The sequence below is a fragment of the Haliotis rubra genome, unplaced genomic scaffold (assembly GCF_003918875.1).
Source record: "Haliotis rubra isolate DU_JTF1 unplaced genomic scaffold, ASM391887v1 Scf1364, whole genome shotgun sequence".
In the NCBI taxonomy this organism is placed as follows: domain Eukaryota; kingdom Metazoa; phylum Mollusca; class Gastropoda; order Lepetellida; family Haliotidae; genus Haliotis; species Haliotis rubra.
The window spans coordinates 54,077-71,926 of record NW_025765297.1 but is presented as its reverse complement, the minus strand read 5'-3'; the positions used below and the strand labels follow the sequence as shown (position 1 = coordinate 71,926).

Sequence of the window (17,850 nt, the reverse complement as noted above, 5' to 3'; positions counted from 1 at the left end):
CTATAGGCCACTGGTTGGTCGGTCTTGAGCACGAGCTTAGCGTGTTTAGTTTCAGCTAGCTGTTTCTTCACCCGTTCCCGTTCTAATTTGCTCATCACATCGTTCTCTCTCAAACACTCCTCGAACGAATCCCTGTCCTTGCAGTGAAATAAGGCCACCCATCGCGTCTGCTCCCTGAGGTCTTTCAACACCGAGTTGAACTTCTGCGTTAGCACCCAGACGCTGTGATTTGCGTGTCGGCCGGAGAAGGCCAGGTACGATAGCATGTCTCTCTTTTTTGTTATCTCACGATTAGCGCTGCAGTCGTCCAGTATGAACAGCGTCGACTCCCCTTTAAATTTCATATGGTAAGCTTTCAACCAGTCCTGTAGACGTGGCCCCGGATCGACTCTGTGTACGTCCGGGTCCGTCATCACCCAAGGTCTTTCCGTGTACGTTTTATTCATGCTCAGAGTAGGGCACATGATAACGATGTGGTCGAACACATCCCTGTAGTACCCCTCCAACATATCCAACACGAAAACGGTCTTCCCACAGCCAGTCTGCCCGCACACTATGGCGCAGTGTGGGTCGCGTGGTAAATCAGCAGGCCACTGCCTGCACCCATTAGATGGCTTAGCGCCATCAATAGATGGCTTGCACGAATCTCCCATTGTCTATATTAAGTTGCGCGTCCATAATTACGTACAGATATAATTTCAACTTGCCAGCGGGTTGAGCCTTCTTGGTAATCTGGATAGTAATCCCCTCACTACCGTTGTCTATACGGCGTCCGCTACCGTGTAGTTTATCGTCATCCGTGGATCGCATGTCCAACCACAGCGCGTACTTGTTGGTTAAGTATTCACCGATTTGCACGGATGATAGGTCCAGGTCTTTGGCTATGTATGGATGTTTGCTCGGCAGCTTTTTTATCTCATCCCACTGCTGGTATGCCCTCATACCATGACTGAACAGCTGGTTGGGCACGCCCTCGATGGTCACTTCCACCTTTTCAATCTCGGGGTTGAAAAACTTCTCGCTGTCCCTCCGGAACGGCTCGTAATCCTCCACGGGGACGATCAGGATGCCTTTCATCGATCGCGCCCGCACGCGTTCAGGTTGATATTCCACACAGTGTCGCCTTTATCCCGCACGATGGATCTATGCCTCAGTATGCGATCGTACAGGATGGCCACATTCCCCGAGTACTGGTTTCGAACCTGCCTGGCCAGCTCCGGGTTAGTGACCATGTCGAACTCCAGAGAGATGTTGTCTATGGTATAACTAGCCTCATCACCGTTCGGCGTACGCACTACTTTGCTGTAGTCATTAAACGTGAGCTCAGATTCAAGCCTATCACCCAGCTGCTTGGTAAAACGGCGCTGTTTCCGTGAGCAACTCGAAGTCGAGCGCACGCAGAACCTGTTCCCGTGACGCTTGAGCGATGGCCTTTCACCGTCCGTGATCTTGTCTAACTGGTCTGCCGTGAAGGCATACCCAATGCGCTGACCTGGTCGATTTGCTGATGCCCTGGTACACGTCATTGACGCCGTTCTCCTCGCTTTTCCAGAGGTCCCTGTAGCAGTGAAACACATCGCTGTCGTCGATACTCAGCACCTCGTTACCGGTGATCTTGATGGTGGTTTTCTTGATGATGGCTCGACCTACGTTCCGCACTAGCTCGCGTTTGTCGTTGTCGGAGGTCAACGTGAGGTTGAACGCCAGTCGAACAGTGCCTGGTACAATGAGGTCATTCGCGCCAAGGTTTGGAAATCTAACCAGCAGCGTTTGATTCTGGTCTATCTTGCTGGGATTGTTGGTGATGGTCACCGACTGACGACGGCTTTGACACCTAGTGGCTCTCTCGATCTTCTGAAAGGATCTAGTTTTCTACCGTACATTGTTATATAAATGAAATATATAAGTTTTAATACTAAATAATGGCTGAAGGTGGTTATGAGGAAATACCTATGGAGGATATGTGGGATGATAATACCCAGGATGAAACCTCGTTCCCCTTAAGTACTGAACTTGTACAGTCGGCCGTCGATGATTATTACGACGCAGTTGAAAATAAAGACAACATCAAGCCGTTGGGGAGGGACTATTCCAAGTTTATGGTCGATAAGAAGGGCACGCTGCGATTGAAGGCTTACCCGTGGGCTGATATCATAAAAAAAGACGGGAAACCATATGCTTTGTCAACACTCACAAGTCGCCCTGGTGGGAGTCAACTGCTCCGTGGGGAACTAGGCTTCATAGATTACGGTGGCGCACGGTCTAAGCTTCCCCCGAAGGTCGTCCAAGATCTGCAAGTAGCCAGGGCCAATACTGGGGATGCTAAAGAAACATCGGACAGTATCGAAAAAATATTGGCTACGTACCATGACAAACCCTTGCCTGGGCTCGAATTTCCCCTGAGGGAACTGCGAGGTTTAGACGAAGCCTTGAAACATGTACGTGGAGAACTCGTTAACAACATGGGGAAACTGAACGAAGTCGACGAGCGCATCGCTCGCGAGAAAATAAAACTCACCGAAACTGAAGACGATGATATGAAACGCCGTATCGAGGAGAGAATAAAAAACTTGGAAGACGAGAGACGGACTCGGTTGGAATCCGCTTCCTCGAACCAGGAAGCCCTCCGATCGCAGATCAGTCGAAAGTACCGGAAACCATCGATCGAAGTTCTAAATGAAGACACCACGCTAGCCGACAGGATTCGGACCCTGTTCCGGGAGCAAGGGATCACCATCGCCAGCATTCTGACTGCATTGGGCTTCATCATATCAACCCTGGTGGTGTCACTGACAGGGGGTACCCCCACGTCTACACCAAGTGGCGGTACACCACCAAGTGGTAACTGGATAAAAAAACTCGGGGAGGCCCTGGCTAAACTGGCTGGTAAGGCCGCCGAAGCCCTGCCTGGCATCCTGGGTAGCATCGTCTCGTGGTTGCTGAGCGCTCTGGCTAAAACTGCCACGTGGCTTAGTCAAAACCTGTGGGCAGCCATCGTCGCCGTGGCGGGTCTGGTGTACGTAGCGGCTAAGGAATTTTTAACCAAATGAGCCCCAAAGCTACCCCACCAACCACCATGGCTGTTTTACGATCGATGTGCTGCTGAACGTGTGGGGGTGACCCCACAGGGGGCTGTAGGTGTGTGTGTTGAACCCTAGGCTCCGGGGGTGGCGCTACTATACCCGTTTCACCGGTCGTGGGTGGTGGGACGTGGGGGACGTTGACATCGAGGTTGACGCCCAACTTTTGACCCGCCGTGGCTATGACTATTTCGTTGTTGTAGCCCACCACTTTTTTTACTCTCAGTTGCATATCACTCGGAGCCATGTACAGTCCCACGTCGAACACGTAGTCGACTTTCGACCTGGCATATTCCAACACGTCTTGGTAGCGTTTGATGGCACTCGGGAGATCAACTGGAGCATTAATAGCATCCTCAACGTTGACAACGAACTGTTTCTGAGCGTCGTAAGCAGTCCCCTTACCTAGGATATTGGAACGCGTTTGCGTCTGCGCACCCAACAGCGCCCACACGTACGTTCGAATCGAGTCGTTTAACCTGATTACCCCAGCACGAGTAAACCCTTTCGACGTGTCCAGCATGAACTTTTTCCAGCCATCTTCCCCCTGCTCAAACCTCCAGACTCTGTAATCCTTGCTGTTGTCGAAAGCCATGTAACGGTCATCCCACTCGTTTGTTGTGATATGATACGACTTGTATCCCCATTCTTTCAACTTCTCGCTGGCTTCCACGAGGGGCATATTGTGAACGATGGGGATACCCAACCCGTGGTTCGGTCCCGGCAAACGCCAATCCGTCTTCGTGTTTAGTTCGAATTCGTTGCAAATACGTTCGTAGGCCCGTCTATCGTACTGGTTGTTTACTGCATTCCACGATTTTTCTTGTGGGAGCGGGACGCTGATCTCTTTGAGGATACGTCTGACCTGGTAGTACACGTGAAACGTGAACACAGACTGACTCAGTGAGCCACGCCGAGTGTCGGTCAATGCCACACCACACCCCGTTGTAGCGCACCACACGGCGAAGTTGAGTTGATTCTGCCAGAACTGCATCGGGTTGTTGAACCAAGCGTGAACTACCTTAGCGTTAGTCACCGAAAACTTATACTGACCGAACACATCTATGAACTGGGTGTTGAAATACAACCCATCAGCGACCACGATCTTCATGTGGGGGAAATCTACGTCCAGTTTAGGGTAAAACACTCCAGGGGAGTACATTTTAAAACTATTATATAATGAGTTTATATACTCTAACATGTACATAACACTTCCAGGAATAACGAGCGGCGAGGCCGTTCAGCTGACGCACGCGATCGATAACACGTCGGGTCAACTCGAAGTCGCACTGTGCGATATCACCTACCTACCGCGATGGACTAACATCAACGCTAGCAACAATAAACTGTTCGTAGGTGGCGCTAGCAACAAGATAATTGACGGTTACTACAGCGTGTGCTCTCTAAGCGACGAGGTCTTCAAACCCCTGGGAGCCGAACTCAAGATGAACGACTCAAACGGTACAGTGGTGTTAATCAACAACGGAAGAAACTCCTTGAGGCTCGGTCGACCACTGGCGAGGACACTCGGTATACAGCCTGACGAGATAAAACCAACGACTACCGCCACAGGCACGAAGTTACCCGACCTAGTACCGTACCGAGAGCTGTGCATTCATCTCAGTCAGGTGAGCACAACGGACAACATTCAAGGGGGTCACCCTTCCACTATACTGAGAGCCGTACTGGTGAAAACGGAGAAATACAACGACGGCAGAACCGAGTCGTTTTCACCGCGGCAGTATAAGAGGTTAACCCAGGGCAACATCCCTGAGCTGATAATATCGGTGTTAGATATAAATCATAATCTCGTGAATATAGGATACCTCAGCATAACGCTGCACATAAAATGACCAGCGCACAAGGTCCTGGAATGAAGTTGAAAAAAATGCACCAATGTGGGGATCTCCGACCTCGGGGACACACGCGGATTCGACGACCCCGGAGTAGATGGTAAATTGTACGCCTTGCAACTGAAAAACAGCATTTACAAACGCGTTGAAGTCCCCTCCAATGGTACTAGCAATCTAAGTGATATGGTAGATACCTCAGGAGCGGTCGTCAACACTAAGTACACCCTTGTCAACACCGGTGATGATAACTGGATGATATACCCATCGTTCGGGGGCAAACTGTTCGACTTAGACGATGTTGAGAGCACTACCATCGCCCGAAACAAGCCATATACGCTAGTCTTCACCGATGATGACAAGTGGGTGTTATTACCCGATAAAGCCGACTGGTTTCTCAACATTAGGCTCGGCTCCCCCTATGTGTTCACGGATAACAAAGACAACCACCTAAACAAAGTCGTAAACAACGGAATCCTGCTCGTGGCTTATGTCCCGACTCAGAGACGTAGCGTAGTCATCAGCCCACTCGCCAGTATGGCAGCCCACATGCTATCGAGTAAAGCGGGCATGCAAAACGTGGTATTGCAGTTGGTGTCTGAATTCGAAGGCGTGGTCAGGATCCTGGAGAGTCTACCGGCGAACTCAACACTGGTCATCCAAGTCTACCTAGGGGAACCATCGCGGGATGATGTAGAGATCGTGAAGGGGGGTCAAACTCCGGTGGGGAAAACAACAACAGTATAACGTTTGCAACGTTTACGTGCGGGTGGGTGTCGACTCCAAAACCAGTCTGCAGGGTGTCACCGTGGTCGTGGAAGACACTATATCACTAACCAAGATATTCCTACCCGACAACATACACTTCATGGGGGTGAAGTGCACCCCTGAACTATTATCAGAAAACCAGTTGGAAATTATCTCGTAATAGTATTATAGCAATGTCTTGGTTTCACCCCAACACTACGATTAACGACCTAGGGGACACGGAGGGATTCGACCAGCCTGGTGAGGAAGGCACCTTATACATCCTACACTTGAAAGACAACGTGTATAGGCGGGTGTCGTTATCAGATTTTAAAGAGCCTGAATGGTTAGTCAACTTAACCCTCACCTCACCTTATATCTCCTTGAAACAAAATAATACTATCTCCGAGATTAGGAACAACGGTATGATTATAGGATCGTTCGTTCCGGAATCTAGTGTACAAGTCATACCAATACCAGACCACTCGGGTAACATGTTAGCTTCCAGTGGGACGGTGAAGACAGAGATCAAATTACTCGATTACCAAGAGGTCTTTAGAAATGTCACGGAAAACTTCACATTCCTCATAGACGTCTATCTCGGAGATATAGGTTTGACTAGTAATTATATTTACATTATAGAGGATATGGTGATAGGTTGGCAAGACAGGTGTAATAACCAACGTTGTTGTATTATTAAGGTATCGGGAAACAAACCTTTAGCAAGCCTTGATGGGGTTCGTCTCCTTAATGGACGTAGAGCTAAGACCCCGCTTTTTTACACGCACGTTAATCTAAGTATTGTCGGCTTTAAGTACATTAATCGAAGGTTAAATGAAACCCAATTAAAATATATTATGGGATTGAGCTATATCCCTGAACTAGTACCAGAAAACTAGTTGGAAATTATATCATAATAGTATTATAACAATGTCTTGGCTTCACCCCAACACTACGCTTAACGATCTAGGGGACACGGATGGGTTCGATCAGCCTGGTGAGGAAGACACCTTATACATCCTGCACTTGAAAGACAACGTGTATAGGCGGGTGTCGTTATCAGATTTTAAAGAGCCTAAATGGATAGTCAACTTAACCCTCACCTCACCTTATATCTCTTTTCGTAGTGGTGGGTCTATCACTAGGGATATCACCGAAATTAAGAACAGCGGTATCTTGCTCGGGGGGTTTCAACCTCATGGTTCTCAACCTATAAGAGTTTCCCGAATCCCAGGCCATATGGAATACATGTTAGATACACCCGGGATTGGAGCAGAGTTAACACCCACTGGCCCACTATCTAATATATCTATACGTCCAGGCTCCACATTAATCATAAAACTCTTTTTAAAAGACGACGATGTGTCTCCAATATGGGGTATTTTACGTGGGGTGATAATAGACTTATCTATTGGTTCATTTAATGGTCACCATTGTAGTATCGTCATACGGCGGGACTCGGTCCACGGAAGGTTGCTGCCCCCCTTAATAAACCCCTCTATACTTCGTATAGAACAAAAGTTACCTATTGAATTTCCCTATATTAACCTAACCAAGAACATAGGCCTTATAAACCTCAGGTACGTTGACCAACTATTAACTGATACCCAATTAAAATATCTTTTGTAATATATATTATAGGATGGGACTGTACCCAGGCGTAGATGAAGTAGCGAAGACCCTGGAAACCGTAGACGGGTTCCGCTTGAGACAGTTATGCGATGTAAAACGTCAACTAGAACAAGACCGCGATAAGCGGAAAGCACTATATAAGAAGTACCATAGAGCTTTCAATGCCGTGGACGGGACCGATACTACCCTTATGGCATCCAGCATGGGCCTAGGGGTGGCAGGTGTTGGGTTGTTAGCTACCATCGTGGCCGCACCTATAGTGATGGGGCTCGAAATAACAGCTGGGGTGACAGGGGTGTTGGGGTTGGGGCTTAAGCTTGTATCCCGCAGACTGCATCGTAAAGCATTGAAACACGACGAAATCAGGGTTCTGGCCGAAGCAAAGCTGAACACGGTGAGTGAGCGTATTTCCACGGCACTCACTGACAGTAAGATCTCGGAGGAGGAGTTTCGTTCAATCCTCTCTGAACTCACAAAATATGACAAAATGAAACAAGAGATTCGATCCAAGTCTCGTAAGTCTGCTGCTATCAGTGAGGACGAGAAAAAAAAGTACATAGAACAAGGGGTGAAAAAAGCCCAGCAAGCTTTTATTACAAACACCAAAGAGATCCTAGGCGATTCACATTAAACTGTTTCCTTGAGGTCAACGTGACATAGCGACACGTGGACATATATAAAATGAACTACTTAATGGATGGGCCAGGCAGAGGGTTTGTAAAAGAAGAATTATTAATCGTACCGTATGACACAATGCTACCTCCCGTCAACACGACATAGAGGCTATTTGATCAAACAAATGTTTTCATAGCTTGATCCAACTAAAGCATTATTTAGGAAATAAGGCTTTCTGTATAGGTAATGACAGTAAGAATAAGGTATCCGACTAAAGCTTTATCTATGTAATAAAGCTTTGGCTACCCTGGTCCCGGACTGTCGTTACCTATACTACTGAAGGATCGTTTTACAGACGAACCTTGGTACCAACAGAAGCTGGATATGCACACGCTCGATAAAATCTCCCTAAAATCTGCCACTCTGGCAAGGTAATTTGTATTTTATTGTCCGAAAACAAACTTAGCATTGAGATTGAAAGCACTTCACTTACATGATAATGATCACGTACGTCCCTTGTAATTATCGTATTTTCTGACAAAAAAATTGAATATATGTTTCAGGTTACTTTAGCAACTCGTTTATTCAACGAGAAAGTTGATGAACAGCTTATCATGCAGCACACTGGACACAGAAGCACAGCAGACCAGGCATACAAGAGAACCTCCTCCCCACTTCAACAGGAAATCTCTGACATGTTACAACCCCCACGACCAGCAAATACAGTCGCCTCTACACCAACCTGATCAAATACGGCAACCCCAACACCGACGTTAACGGTAACTTCTGCAAAAGTATCAACGTCCACTGCGCCAGAAAGAAAGGCCGAGGATGGTTTTGTTCCCGCGAAAAAACTTCATTTTCGTGAAGTCAAGGTAAATACAAGTTATTTTAAATAAATCCCTATAGTCTTGTATGTTTTGCTTGGTACCATAAAGAGCTACAGTAAGCTATTATAGTTACTTCCAATACACCTACAGTAAATACAAAAGAAAGCATGGCAACGAGACCGGAAGTGTAGTATAAAGCCCTGAGAGCTCATAGAGACAATGAGGGAAGACTTTTTAGAAGTTGAAGGAAAATCAAGTTCTATGGATAGTCAACTTCATTATTATTCCTGAGAGTTCAACGTTAAATATTTTGCGAACAAGCAAACAAACACTCTCCAACATATATCTTTATAATGCGTTTAGTCACTGTCATTCCATGTGTATGTGAAGAAATGAGTGTGGGTATACAATTCAACTCAGATAATTATGGCTAAATTGGGATGATGTGTGATTTGTTTAATCACAAATATTTTCGTTTAACGTGGTAATGTTTGGTCTTTCGTGACGTTCGTCACTGGCATCATTTGAAAGGGTAATCCTATAGTCAACTGACCGTTCTTCCCGCTGTAAGACCTGTTAAATCCATATTTGTTGATGTTGGGAACAGCTTCTACGTCAGTTCCATGCCACATGATGCGTTCATTCTCTTTGGAGGGATGCTCCTTCTGGACAGTCTGCATCGCGATCTGGTACTGCTTGTACAGATCCCTAATCTGAATCCTCTCAATCTGAGGTGAAAAATGAAAATATTTTGATAAGCCTCCTACTGAACTACGGGATGCTAATTGCTATGCTTTGTGTACATGTTTCTGTGACTGACTAATGGTCATGGGAATGCATCAGTTGTATGATCGTTTTGAAAATATTACTTAAATCAGGTCACTTTGATTAATACCACGTTAATCCCGTTCTTATAAGTCTACGTTGTTTACCTTAAAGATGGTAGCATGATCTCTCTTTTCACACAAAGCCGCCATGAAACTGTTCTTCACACTCTTGTATTCTATGCCTCCTTCAGCAACGTTGAAAACCCTCTGGTCAGACTCGACGCTTTCCCAGCAAGTGGGATACGCTAGATGGACATACACAAATTCTCACGTTAGAAAAACGTGCTAATGTTTCATTCGCGAAGTGAAAGAAATACATAACGAATAAATTAGTCTTTTTGTCTGGAGAACCAGACCCAATTATTAAAGAGGAAACGCTCAAGGCAAGTTTGTAATTTTTATTCTTCCAATCCAAATTTTCGATACATCTCTTCGTACCTGTTTCCTATAAGCAACGATTACGTGGACGCCACTTGCGTCATAAAGGAGCAAGCCCAGACACATCAAATTCAATACGTAAACAATCATGAGTCAAGCACGTCTTCAATGATGCTTCGGAGCGACAAGCGAACACTTTCACAACTAGGCTTACAACAACAACACCATGATGAAACCTGCACTGATATTTAACAAATAACATTTATACCTACCCACAAAACCAAAATCAGCTACTGTTTGTAGAGTCTGATCCAAATAATGACACACTTTGGTGAGGCCTTGGAGTGGTCCCCTTCAGACGAACCTGACCACTAGATTTTAATGTGTTGATATCTATGCTCTCTTTCTCTGCAAACGCCTCAAGATCTTCAATCTGAGGTTGATAGGAAAAGGACAGGCGATCGAGAAGGAATTCACTGCAGAGTAATTTACTTTACTTTTAAAAATATTTACCATGAATGGTAGATGGTACGCGGCATCTACCTCTCAATGAAACCTACCCCACATAAATATCTTTTGGAATTTTAGCTGTGTTCCAAAAACTCGATAAAGTCTGATTAAGTTCCTGCTTTGTTGTAGTAAGAACAAATGAGTACCATTAATTGGACATTTAGAGCTATCCATTTTCAGTATGGGAATCAGGAAGATTGCCTCACATTCTGCTTTCCATGCTTTTTATTACCTGTGAAAACTTCAGCTTCTGTATCCGCTTATCCAGAACGTTCCTGGTGCAATCTTCTTCACATCTGTCTGGCAGTGTCCTGACGAATGCGTCACCCAGTGAGAATGGCACTCTAAACCGGTGTCTACCCTGGCGTTCTACTACAGGCATCTGCGGCTTAAAATATGTTATTACACATATATTGACATTAATTATTGGACTGGTATAACATATTCAAACGTGCGGACCATGATCGTATCCAGTCAGCGATTGAACACCTGTGCAACAATACCTCCACGATTATCAGTGTGGAACCTACCTTTGGTATCAATGTTTGAAAGTCTAACACACCAACTTCCGTTGGAGACTCTGTTTTGGAGCTTGTCCATGTAGGTAGCGTTCTACCCGATGACAGATATCCTGATAACAAGAAACGTAACTTGAGATATCACTCAATATGGTATGAAAGGAAAGACGCATTTTACGCGTATATAACTGACTGACATGCTTCACTTTTTCGCAGTCACTTTTCGTGAGCATTATAAGACAGGCTTTATGGATAACAACTTCTATACCTCATGGTTAAAGTACCACAGAATGATATAATGTTGTTAGTGTACCGCAGTCAGCAAAATTGAGTCATCCAACAGTTCGAATCAACCGAACAGTAACTAAACCGAGACGTGACGAATCACCTCTATATATCATATTCTATGTTCAGACCAGCAACGCAGCACATGGTCACCTTTGGTTACCTTCCGCTCTTTTCTAAATTAGAGTCGCAAAAACAACTCCAGTTGGGACAAAGGTGCATAGAAAGATTTGTAAAGGTGGTGCAGGATAAGGTCACCTCTTTGCGAACACTAGGCATAATCACTAGTGGATAGTGATTCATTAATATGTTTATTATATAGTTGAAAAATCATGCAATGGACAAACGCTTTTTGCAAATATTTCGTAAGATTATAGAAACGGTTTGGTCTCTTATATAAAGGGCCTTGCTTTGAACAAATCATTATCATAAAAGTTATTAGTTTTTGTCAAACATGTCACAAATAGAATCTATATACTATGTACTATATTGAACTGTTCTTGGAAAACGGAGTTTTGCACCGCATACTTACTTATACTTGAATACTTGTCTTCAGGTACCGTTACTTTTTGTAGGTGCCTTTTACAAAACTGAAATGGTAAAGAACTATCATGTACACGGCCAGTAATGGTCTCAGTATAGCAGAGAAATCAAAGATAACAAAAGAAGGTTTTCACAGAAACGTAACACATAGATATATAATAAAACACCCATCATAACGTCAATATGTTACTTATCTGATCAAAGAACTTGGTACAAGGAAAGTATCAAACAATATCACATGTACGGCAAGTGTGTCAGCCGGGATAGTAGTGTTATCCCTTGGTTCTGGTCCTGTCGTATGCATACTTCCATCTCATCCGAAATATGTTCTATAATGGTCGGAGGGGGATGCGGTCTTGGGGAACAGGTAGCCATGGTGGTACAACAATGTTATGCTGCCTTACAATATCTGATTCTATTGTTGCAACCAGTGGGGTGGCATTATGCTGCTGCAACTTGGCGTTACCTTCCTACATTGTCACAAATCTATGTGTCTATAAATGCCTGGCAATTTACTTTTGTGCCTTTCCTGTTTGCAGCACATGACTTGTCTTCTCGCTATGTATTGAAAGATGCATGAAGCACTTTCAGAATACATCTATCTGTATGAAGCACACTTACGTTTCCGTTATACTAGTTGCGTCTACATCTTCAAAGATTCGGGCCATTTTTGGCCACAAATGCCAACACGTTACCGAGGTTTACTACGATATATGAAATACTAGACTTCTTCATAGATAACAGGAAAATTTATAAATACATTTAGCATCAGCTCTGGGTTTTTAAACTATTTATAGGAATGATGATATCATGCGAAAAAGCGAGTTGGCAATGACACAGACACATCCAAGTAAACTTTTCGCTTGAAAACATCTTCAGATGTCAGGTACCTACCCCTTCAAAGTTAACGTCATTTGGACAACCGACGACGTGCACGTCCGCAAGGAAAAGAGGAACATTGTCAAACTCCCGCACAGTGTCAATAATGGCCGCTGCTGTCACGTACTTTGGGTAGCCAAGATTGCCAGTTCCAAGGGCAGGAAAGGCAATGGATTTGTATCCCTGAGTCGAAGCGTTGATGATGCAATCACTGACAACTTGTCTTAACACCTTACAAAATAAAAGCAACGGTTACTGTAAACTTTGACGATGTGTGTGTTCGTGTTTAATTTTACGCCGCTTTTAGCAATATCCCAGCAAGGTCACGGCTGGGGACACCAGAAATGGGCTTCACACATCGAACCTGAACACTTTAACCACTAGACTACCCTGTCGCTCCACGTCTGACTATTACTGTATTAATCAACTTGACTGTAACTGAGAGCTCTAGAACTGAACAACGTTTGGCCACGTTGTTGCCAGAAGGAACTATTTCCAAACACATTACACTTTTTTAAAGCATATATGTTATTAGATGTGATTTACATGTAAAAGATAAACTGTGTTGAATTCTCCATCATAAGGGATAAATATTTCAATGTCAAAACAATGAATGATTTTTTGACAAATGTTAGTTTTCATTTAATTATTGTTTTTTTTAAAAGAGATTGATTTATTTGATGAACTTTGAGTAACGTGTTTTGTAAATAGCTATATTTTAAAGGTTGGTAGTTTAGATTAGTAACTTAGATTGTTAGTGGCTGTACCCTCAAAGGGGGTTAAAGTACTGTAAAATTATGGTCCTCCTGAGAGGGTACGTAAGTCCCAAAACTTTCAAAGTAAAATGTAAATTTACCATATTTTAAACGTAGTATCTTTGTTCTTTTAACTGCCTGCTAAATTTTCCTACAATCGCCAGCGGCTGAAGGGATGGTGTAAATCCAACTAGGGTCAATGCAGGTAGCACAGGTACTGTAAGTCCCCATCGTCCCTAGTATGGTGATCTACCTTCAGTTTTGGGCGATCTAAAGCCTATTTTTATATTGTATTGTCCTCTATGGTTAAAATGTTTTAGATTTAATTATTAGTTTTACATTTATATCTGTGATATTCTAGTTGTTTTACTGTCCTTTGTCGACTGCTATTTAGATTGATTACCTTGTTTTCATCGCTATATGGCTGTAATATTGCCGATGCGATGTAAAATTTTAACTCACTCACTCACTAAAAGATAAACAAGAAAAAAGTAGAAAAGCAACATATCTAAAATCAGCCTTACTGCTTACCACGTCTGGTTTAGACAGCTTGTTCGTCCAGTGGGGCAGGCGACAGTGATATATTGCTTTACACTTCAGCCTTCCGCCAGATGTCTCAACTATCTCAGCAACACGTAAACCTGCTGGGCGTTGTGTCCTAATCTCTTCTCCTATCTCTTCCCCTGCAGCCCTCAAAATACATCTGGAAAGTTGTCCAGTCAGCATGTTTTGATTTTGTCCAACGGAACTAACGATGACGTCATCCTGCAAACACAACGTTAGTGGACACTGCATGGTGCCTATACTGACGTTTGGTTCCAGCTTTACTTAACAATGACGCATACATAACTACCATGAAATAAATGATCCGTGAAGATCCGGGTAAGAATTGGTCTTCAGCAACTGATGCTTTTCGTATGAGGCAACTAACGTGATCAGGTGGTCAGGCTCGCTGACTTGGTTGACACACGTCATCAAATCCCAATTGCGTTCAATGATGCTCATGCTGTTAACCACTGGATTGTCTTTTCCAGACTCGACTATTTACTGACATCTGCCCTACATCTGGAACACTACTAAGTGTTGAGTTAAACAACAAACAGAAGGTCAACCTTTTTAGAAGAATTTATTGCGTTAGTTTAAGAGCACTTGTTTCATGTAATTTCAATGGTAAAAAGGTGACAATTTAAAAAGTCTACAGACAAGGAGTTAGCCAAGACAACACCAGCCTTCAATGTTGTGTTTCTGTTTACTTGAGCCCACAAGATGGCGTCAATGTCTGTACTGTGTGTGGCCACCAATGACAGCAATTAATGCTCGGCAGTGTCTCGGCACAGTTTGGATAAGTGGACGAATTGTTCCCCACTCTTCCTGCATCTGATGTTCGGCAAGGCCATGTCAAGACATTGACGTTAGAAATGGCAAGGTAGCGGATCGTGACGCGTGCTGTATGTATGCCCACTTCACGCAATCGATTCCTGACAGTTTGGTCGGAAATTCTTCTCAAAACATCGATGCGTTGTGCGGTCTCCGCGGTAGTGGCAAGACGATGACCTAAGTGGGCAGCCCGGATGTAGCGGTCCTGGGTTTGGGTGGTAACTCTTGGACAGCCGCATCTTGGGCGGAATTGGTCTGCAGGAAACTATCCCAAATGCGAGATATGGTGCTCTAATGGACTTTGAAATGTGAAGGAGGCCTATGGTGATGTTTTAATTGGCGGCACTCATTCGTGGCATGATGATTTCCTCTTTTCCAGGCAAAACGGAATCACTTTTCATAGTGATCAATATTTCTACAAACGCTTCTAAAACAAGGGGAAAGTTAAAATTGCCGCCTTTTGGCGCTGAAGCGGTTTACAATCACACAAAGATGATGTTTGGGAAAGAAATAGTACATTTGTAGCTTTTGCCGAAAGCTGCATGAGTCCAATATTCTCAAAATCGCCTATGCGTTTCTTATTTGAAGAGTGTAAAAAGGAAAATATTTCTAAATGTTCACACATTGTTCCCATAATAAACGACTTGACTATTTACAGACCGCCGCCATATAGCTATAATTTTTCCGAGTGCGGCGTTAAGCTACAAACAAAACAAAACGCCAGTCACAAAGTGAACTCACTGCGACCTCCGTTATCTGCTGCTTGAGAAAGGACAAGTTGAGGTGTGTATCTGCAACAACCAAACCATGTGATCTAATTTGATGAGAGCAGATCGGTTTTCCAGAACTTGAGACATGTAGAATAGATTAAAAAAGTCCCTGTTAATATTGTACCTTATGGTAACTGTAATTACTGGATTTTTAAATACGATGCGTTTTTCTGCTCTTCAACTCCGATGATCACTTGGTCGGCTTCAAGCCTACCTTTCCCCCAAAACCCTTGAAGATCCGGGATCATTGTATTATAACTGCGTAGATCGATGCTCATGATGATGGTTTGTCTGGTCCAGACTTCATTATTTACAGACTGCCTCCATATAGCTGGAATATTGCTCAGAGTGGTTTTTTAACAAAAAACAAACCAACAAATTTAAACCTTCCCACCAACTCACCAGGTTGATACTCTTTGACTTCTATGGTGCATCCTTCCTGACCCTGCAGAGTTCTCCTCTCACCGCTCTCAAGGACCATCATGCTACGTGGCCCTAGGCTTCTCCAACGGAACATACCAGCCATTCTTGTCGAATGTCTGGCTGGAGGAAAGTTTAACTCGTAAACAACTCAACAAGGAATTTCAATGCAATACCCTATTTTGACTTGTAGAATAGACCTTTCAAGAACTTTTCAAGTGAACAATGTACGTGCCTTTGTCACTTCTGTCGTAGTTCAGCTTACTTTGTGGCAAACACTTGGCATCATCACTACTTGAAAGTGATCCTTAAGCGTATGGAGTATAGCAATTTTAGTTCTGATAATAAGGGTATGTCAGTGATATGTCAGGTTAGCCAGTGGCGCATATACTCGTCAACTAGGAGGTTAGTATTTGCACATATGCAATGGTTATGAGTAAACAAACAAATGTGTTTTCGTTACCTAGAAACGTGTGCCAAAGTGAAACAAGTGTGACATTTAAGAACCTAAATGTGTGTCGTGCGTTTCATATGTTACGAATCAGATCCTTGAATAACTTTAATCTTTATGATGGAAATGGTAATACGAGGAATGACAAGTCTTTATGGAAACGCTGCTCTCGTTGATCATTAATAGATACTTCCCATTCCTATTACAGCTTCTAGAATACCTCTCAAACGGTGTATACGCGTGCTTGTACATGGTATTAACACACATTCCGAACCATCCATGCTCAAAGTAAGTGGTCCAAAGGTTGTTATGTGCATATATAGTCTTATGATTGGCGACTTCCTGGTTTGAGGACGATATGCTAGACAGTTATGAGTTTTATACCCATAGAATTCTTCAACAAACAAAGCTTTCACTTCGTGTTGCAAGTGTATAGACATGCGTCTGCACGGAAGCACGCACACACACACATGAGTGACGCAAACACAAATACACGAATCATACAAATGCACATGTACACACGTATATAACCATAGTCTACACTTATAAACATAGGGATACTCCATGCATATGTACATGTACACAGGTATATAACCATAGTCTACTCTTATACACATAGAGATACTCCATGCATATGTACATGTACACAAGTATATAACCATAGTCTACACTTGTACACATAGAGATAGTCCATTCACATGCAGATGTACACACGTATATAACCATAGTCTACACTTATAAACATAGAGATACTCCATGCATATGTACATGTACACAGGTATATAACCATAGTCTACATGTATACACATAGAGATAGTCCATTCACATGCAGATGTACACACGTATATAACCATAGTCTACACTTATACACATAGAGATACTCCATACACATGTACATGTACACACGTATATAACCATAGTCTACATTTATACACATAGAGATACTCCATACACATGCACATGTACACACGTATATAACCATAGTCTACATTTATACACATAGAGAGTCCATTACACATGCACATGTACACAGGTATATAACCATAGTCTACACTTATAAACATAGGGATACTCCATGCATATGTACATGTACACAGGTATATAACCATAGTCTACATTTTATACACATAGAGATAGTCCATTCACATGCAGATGTACACAGGTATATAACCATAGTCTACACTTATACACATAGAGATACTCCATACACATGTACATGTACACAGGTATATAACCATAGTCTACACTTATACACATAGAGATACTCCATACACATGCACATGTACACAGGTATATAACCATAGTCTACACTTATAAACATAGGGATACTCCATGCATATGTACATGTACACAGGTATATAACCATAGTCTACATTTATACAC

At 43.4% G+C, this 17,850-nt stretch overlaps 1 protein-coding gene across 1 annotated transcript in view; it reads right to left on the bottom strand.

Annotated features, from left to right (window-relative positions):
• Nucleotides 1-9,688: 9,688 nt before the first annotated feature.
• Nucleotides 9,689-17,850, bottom strand: part of LOC124268135 (protein mono-ADP-ribosyltransferase PARP14-like) — a 28,942-nt gene continuing 20,780 nt past the window's right edge. The window contains exons 2-10 of the mRNA XM_046703151.1: nt 15,999-16,139; nt 15,568-15,617; nt 13,981-14,214; nt 12,710-12,925; nt 11,805-11,862; nt 11,000-11,100; nt 10,702-10,857; nt 10,232-10,392; nt 9,689-9,826 (exon numbers count right to left, since the gene is read on the bottom strand). Of these exons, the coding sequence (XP_046559107.1) occupies nt 10,246-10,392; nt 10,702-10,857; nt 11,000-11,100; nt 11,805-11,862; nt 12,710-12,925; nt 13,981-14,214; nt 15,568-15,617; nt 15,999-16,122 (1,086 nt within the window). The 5' untranslated portion in view covers nt 16,123-16,139 and the 3' untranslated portion in view covers nt 9,689-9,826; nt 10,232-10,245. The remainder of the gene's footprint in view (nt 9,827-10,231; nt 10,393-10,701; nt 10,858-10,999; nt 11,101-11,804; nt 11,863-12,709; nt 12,926-13,980; nt 14,215-15,567; nt 15,618-15,998; nt 16,140-17,850) is intronic.